This window comes from Mangifera indica, chromosome 12 (assembly GCF_011075055.1).
Source record: "Mangifera indica cultivar Alphonso chromosome 12, CATAS_Mindica_2.1, whole genome shotgun sequence".
NCBI classification, from domain to species: domain Eukaryota; kingdom Viridiplantae; phylum Streptophyta; class Magnoliopsida; order Sapindales; family Anacardiaceae; genus Mangifera; species Mangifera indica.
Window position 1 is genome coordinate 15,791,723 of NC_058148.1, and position 6,152 is coordinate 15,797,874.

At 36.3% G+C, this 6,152-nt stretch overlaps 1 protein-coding gene, 1 long non-coding RNA gene and 1 pseudogene across 3 annotated transcripts; 1 reads left to right on the forward strand and 2 right to left on the reverse strand.

The window, feature by feature from the left end:
- The first annotated feature begins 780 nt into the window (after nucleotides 1-780).
- Nucleotides 781-3,410, forward strand: LOC123192822 (nuclear transcription factor Y subunit B-6). 2 transcript variants are annotated; one of them, XM_044605481.1, is made up of 2 exons: nucleotides 781-1,042; nucleotides 2,618-3,410. In XM_044605481.1, the coding sequence occupies exons 1-2, from the start codon at nucleotides 988-990 to the stop codon at nucleotides 3,244-3,246; spliced, it is 684 nt and encodes a 227-aa protein (XP_044461416.1). In that variant the 5' UTR covers nucleotides 781-987; the 3' UTR covers nucleotides 3,247-3,410. The 2 variants fall into 2 exon arrangements, with proteins under 2 accessions (XP_044461416.1, XP_044461417.1); XM_044605482.1 differs by lacking the exon at nucleotides 781-1,042 and adding an exon at nucleotides 2,293-2,493.
- LOC123192825 lies at nucleotides 1,660-2,639 on the reverse strand. The gene is made up of 2 exons (XR_006496943.1): nucleotides 2,415-2,639; nucleotides 1,660-2,296 (listed from the first exon to the last, which is right to left on the reverse strand). It is a non-coding gene; the product is annotated as an uncharacterized LOC123192825 (long non-coding RNA).
- Nucleotides 3,411-3,625: 215 nt separating the features above from the next.
- Nucleotides 3,626-5,113, reverse strand: LOC123192151 (annotated as a pseudogene).
- Nucleotides 5,114-6,152: the final 1,039 nt, after the last annotated feature.

Consider the following 6,152-nt stretch of genomic DNA (forward strand, 5'->3'; position numbering starts at 1 on the left):
TTTCTAATTTAAAGTCAGAAAAGTTAAATTACTGTATTATTTTTTACTATTGAACTTTTTAAAGTTATAGTATTATCCTAAATTGCCATACTATTGGTTACTCCTCATTTACACTCAAACAAAGTTTGAGACACTCTCGCAATCTCCCTCTATAATATGGTTTGTTCTTTCTTTAATTATTGTCATACCTTATCTCCTGATTGCGTAATCTTGCCGTTCTCGACTACCTCTACATCATGGTGAGATTGCAGTCAAATGGTTACTAGGGTTTTAAAAATTAAATTACAAATTTTTAAACTTGTAAAAAAGCTAAATTGTTGTGTTTAAAACATTAATGAGAGACTTGTAAAAGAGTTGATTTATTTTTTAATTTCAAAAAATTGATGGTGAAATGACTATTTTGCTTTTAGACTTATAGTTTTTTTTTTTTATGACAATGTTTTATTTTGGACGAGAAAAAGTGATTTATTTTATCAAGAGATGGAAAGATGTTTTTAAGTCAAACCGTAGGTGGGAAAATGTAATTTATTCAAATCAAAACAATACAAATAAACCCAAAATGCCCCCATAAATAATTTAGTTCCCTAATGTCTTTGGTGATTGGAGTAGGAGTGTGCACTGGCCATTCGATGAAATGCAAGCGTTGAGACATGGATAGCTGCTCTCAACCTCCCCCGCTCTTGGCTTTCAAATTCAACACTGAATATATAAATTGATGGCCAAGGCTTAGTGTTTAATCTGTCTAGCAACAATTCCTCGTTCAAATCGCCCTCATTTGCCACGTGGTTCGACTTTTGTGCACTATATATGTCTACGCTTGCCAAGTATCTACCACTATCTGGCTCTCTCTTCTTCAACACCATTTTCAATTTTTTATATTTCCTCCAAGAATTCAAAGTAACTTGTTACTTTAATTTAATTGTTTGAATACAAGAAGAAAGAGCTATAGCTAGCTACCTGTTTACTGCACAGAAACTGTGAAAAGAGATGGAAAGTGGAGGATTCCATGGCTACCGCCAGCTTCCCAACACTACTACTTCTGGTAATGTACTATGAGCCTGAAAAAATCCTTCCAATATTCAATTATTCATCTTAATCATAATTCACTAATGTTTAAGCAGCTGGTTAATCGTTTTCTGTCTTGCATATATATACATATATAAATGTAACTTTCTTGTTTTCACGAAATTTGAGTTCATCTCTTGCATGCAAACTGGTTTTCGGGTAGTTTCGGGTCCTTCAGCAAGAATGCAATAAGTTCCATATATATATATATATATATATCTTTTTCTCTGTAGTTCTTGAGTTACAGCTTGCATGAATCAGCAAAATGTACACAGTGCCTAACATTGCAGTCAGTAGGCAGGGATGCATGCACATTGCCAGACATTCTCTCTGAACTCGCTCTTTCTCCTCTCTCTCTTTTCCGTTCATGTACATATTTTTTATAAATGTTTGACATTTTTATGAATATCTTGCAAGATAATTTTATATTAGCGAAATAAACTCTATGGGAAGGTAAAAGTTATTAAATACTTAATTGAAAATTTGTAATAGAAATATTTAATATGAATCTATCAATTTCCTGAATTTTCTTGTATTGAAGTAATTGGTCTCTCACTATTTTTAAGTTTTCAATAGATAGATAAAACTGTTATATTAGATTTCAAAAGAGAAATCCAGTCAAATATAATAAATTATTGGACACTAATCAAGATCGAATTGATTTTGTCTACCTAAATCTATAAAACTTGTTAGGTTTATTCTTATGATCACTTAAACTCATTCATAAACTCATTTTAGCTCTCTCTCTCTCTCTCTCTCCTTTTTTCTTTAATCTTCTTCTTCCTGTTACCATATACTGCTGTTTTGAAATCGAAACGGCTGATAATACTGTGAAAACTGAAGCGAGGAATGAGTACAAGTGGCATGCATGATGCTTGCAACTTATGACCAAAATAAAACATGTGGCGTCCATGCCGCCTTCTCCCTTCTTCATCACCCTTTTGTTATTTTCTATCTTTTTTTTAGTCTGTTTTGCATGCATGTTTGTATTTGTTTAAACTTCTGAAGCTTTTGGTCTGATATTTCTGTAACTCTGAATTCATCTGCTCAAGATAATGAACGAAACTGATTCAAAGCCACAGCACCTCTCCCCAAGCTTTCATGCTCCCACACGAGGACATGACTTTTAGTTTTGTCTTCTTTTTTCACATTTGCATCGAAAGAGCTTTAGATCTCGTCGTGTTCGAGAAATTTATGCGGAGAACAGAACACACAACACCCCCACTTGATCCTGCATCAAAAAACAAGTTCCTTTAGAGCTTTACCGTACATAAGCTCCGTTGGAGCCTTGCCGGTTCATAGAGAACATGGTTTTGAAATCTGGTTGAACCTGATAAACAGTGACCCACCGTTACCAAGTTCATTGAAACACTTTTTAGAATCGTTGGTGGTGGGGTGGTCAAGCCGAGTCTAGTCTTGAAAACACTGGTAGAGGGACATAGTCAGCTACTAATAATCAGCTTTCCATATTCCGTAGTTATTTTGCATGAGGAGTGATGTTTTCTTTTCTTCATTGTTAATGCTGTTTTCGAATGGAACACTTTTGTTGCAGGCCTGAAATTAACAGAGATGAACATGAGGCTACCTGAGATGAACCAAACAAATAACAACAGTAACCACATTTCTTCTTCTGATGACAACGAGTGCACAGTGAGGGAACAAGACCGCTTCATGCCAATAGCTAACGTGATCAGGATCATGCGTAAAATCCTTCCCCCACACGCCAAAATCTCAGATGACGCAAAGGAGACAATTCAAGAATGTGTGTCAGAGTACATCAGCTTCATAACAGGTGAAGCCAACGAGCGCTGTCAACGTGAGCAACGCAAGACGATTACAGCTGAGGATGTGTTGTGGGCAATGAGCAAGCTGGGGTTTGATGACTACATTGAACCCCTGACCATATACCTCCATCGCTACCGTGAAATGGAAGGGGAGCGAGGGTCTATAAGAGGAGAGGCACTGGTGAAGAGGGCAGTGGAGTTTAGGACACTGGGAGTAGCAGCTGCATTTGCACCAGCAGCAGCATTTCATATGGGGCACCACCACCAAGGGTTTTATGGAGGAGGAGCTGCGGGCATGGGCAGGTACTTGAAGGACACAAATGAAAATGGGAATACCACTGGTGCAGGTTCATCACAGGTTGGTGTGGCTAATGGTGGTAATATTGGTGAAGCATAAGCTCAGTATAAGCGAGATAAATTATGGTATGCTAATTTACCTGCTGATCAATGAGATGAGAGAAGGTAGAGAAGTTGGTGTTTGTGTTCAAGAACTTTGTTAATTCTGTTGTTATTTCGAGTGTTTACCTGTTTGACATTGCCAAATATAGCAAATTAGAACCAGTACTGAACAAGTATAAGAAACATAAAACCAAACAGAATATGACTAAAATGAAAGAAATATAAGCTTCCATGCTATGGAAGCTGCCAGTATAGCAGCTTGATTTTCCACTTAACCCATAAGGGAGCTGTTGAATCCTCAATGATGTCTGTTCACAGAAGATCAAGGCAAAATAAAGTGAAATTATGTCAAGTCAACCTTGCAAACTCACCAGCTATTCATGATGATGCGTTCTTTGTTCACTAATTCTTCCATGTTTTTATTCTTTAAAAGCTATTGATCGACAAAGGTAAGCTGATGGCAAGGCTCAAAGCCAAATCAGCATCGGTCACAGAAGACCAGAGAATCAATATCACTATTTGATTTCTAGTACTACAAACACATACATGGTTAGGATTGCAAATGAAGCAAAATTTTCCAGTCGGTAAGTTCTTTTTTCCTATCAGAAGCAGCTTGAGTACACTTCATTTTTCTCTTAGATCGATAGTCTTCCTCCTCAGACTCTCCACCATCATTTTCCTCTGAATTGGCTTCTGAATCGGCTTCACATCTTTTTCCTCTGAGAAATTACTCGAAAGAAAGAAGCCTTCCCATCCCTTGTTTCCAAGAACTTGAGAAGTATCTCCATCACTTGGTTCTCATTGAGGACCTGTAAACAGAAGTAAAATATAAAAACAAGTCGATAAGTATTTGAATTTGCACAATTGCTCAGTGGCAAAATTATCTGCCAATACAATTCTTCCAACATCATACAACAACTTGATGTTTTCATCAACCAGGTTTGGGCAACACTAGTCGTAAGACCAAATGGTACCTGAGAGATGGACATCAAGTAATTGCCTATAGGGAGCTTTGCTGTTTGGATTCCCTGCTCTTGTGCTTTCTTCATAGTTATACCCTTCCATTGGTTACTATCCACTAACCCACCAACAATAGAAATTATACACAAATCCAGACATCCAACAGAGTTTCCGAATCAGCGTTAAGGCACACAAGATTGTCCTTCCGATCTTGCAATGTTTCAATATATGATCCATTCGCCTTCTCAATTATCCATTTATCAAACCCATGAAGACTGTTTAATCGGCTCTCCATTTCTCCCTTGCATCCTGTCAACCACAGATGATATGGAGTAGCACTGTAACACCTCTAGGCAAATACACCTCGGCATTCAACATCGCTTGAGATGCTAAAAGAAGATAGTTATAGAGTGAGCTCAAGACACGAGTTACAAACCCAAAAGCAAAACCGTATCAGAGCTGAGGACGCTTGAGAGGGTGAGTGTTAACACCGGCATAATCTGCACATTTAATTCATTACAAAGCTGAAAATGCAAGCGTTTTCAACCTTGTAATTATCAATTCTTCCCTTTTCGCTTTTTTGAACTTGTTCTGCGAAAATAAAAAACCACAATTTCGAAATCATAACAGTACCTGTTGAAAAAGAATATGAAGTTCACTAGTAGTCATGAGATGAGGAAATTCAAAATCAATAACTATGTTTCGACCTTTCTCTTTAGCTTCGTTCAATCTCAAGATCTTCTTTTTCTCTCTTCTGACCTCTTCTCCATTCTCTCTTTCCTCAGACCTTTCCTCCACTAGATCAACTTAGACTTCTCCTCCTCCGTCACGCTCGCCAGCCTCTCCACCCATTCCTTTCGCTTTCCATCGCCTTCTCTCTTCTTCTCCTCCTCCGTCCGCGCCATTTTCTCCGCCTTCTTCGCTTCGTACCAATCTTAACTGCTTCATTTGAGAGTTTTTTAGACCGCTGAGTGGAGGATCGGCTCGCTCTTCGACGGTGGTTTCGCCGTTTTCATGCGTCCCCTCAGTTGATTTGACAGAGAGATTTTCGCTTCTCACATTAGTGTTTCAAGCTTTAGGATGGAAGGGTATTTGTGGTATTTAATAAATTATTCTGCTCTGGACGTGGTAGGGTATTTATGGTATTTAACTTCCATGTGCCGTAGCTGAAGTGAAGCACGTTAGGATGCATGCATTGCTAGCGTGACTGACCTTCCCCGTACTATTTTCCCCAAGTATTTTGATTTTTATCATTCATGTCCTCATTCAAATAAATATTGTACAAAATACGAAAAATTCGTCCACACAGACAGCACCAATTTACAATAATATAATCTTTCATAGTTTATAATCTATGGTTAGAATAAGTAATTTTTTGTGCTTATATTATCATTTGCTACATATTAATTGGCAAATATTGATGGGAAAAATATACAAAAAAAAATATTGTGGTTGGATTCATTAAAAAAAATAAGATAGATTTGAATTAAATTAAACTCAAACAAAGATCAACTCCTTTTAAATTCAAAATGAATAACTTGAAATTGAAATAGTAACACTAAAGAAAAATGAAAAATTATTAGAAAAACATAAGATTGATCATTGAAAAATTCAAAAAGAAAAAAATCATTAAAGAAAAAAATTATCAAAAAACTAAGTTATAGATCAAACAAGTTAATTCAAGCCAATCATTAGTCTTTTTTTTTTTTATAAAATGAGTCAATTTGAATATTCAAATTTAACTCAGTTTATGTTGAATCCAAAACAAAATTATTTTAAACTAAATTTTAATTTTAATTTATTAATATTGAATTAGACTTTCTTCCTCGACACTCATAATCAAACCTATCCCTAATTTTGTATAGATATTTTTCATGTCACAGGGAGGCAGGGGATCATATTAGAAATTTGTCACATGGAGAGTAACATTAGTAAAAACTTAAA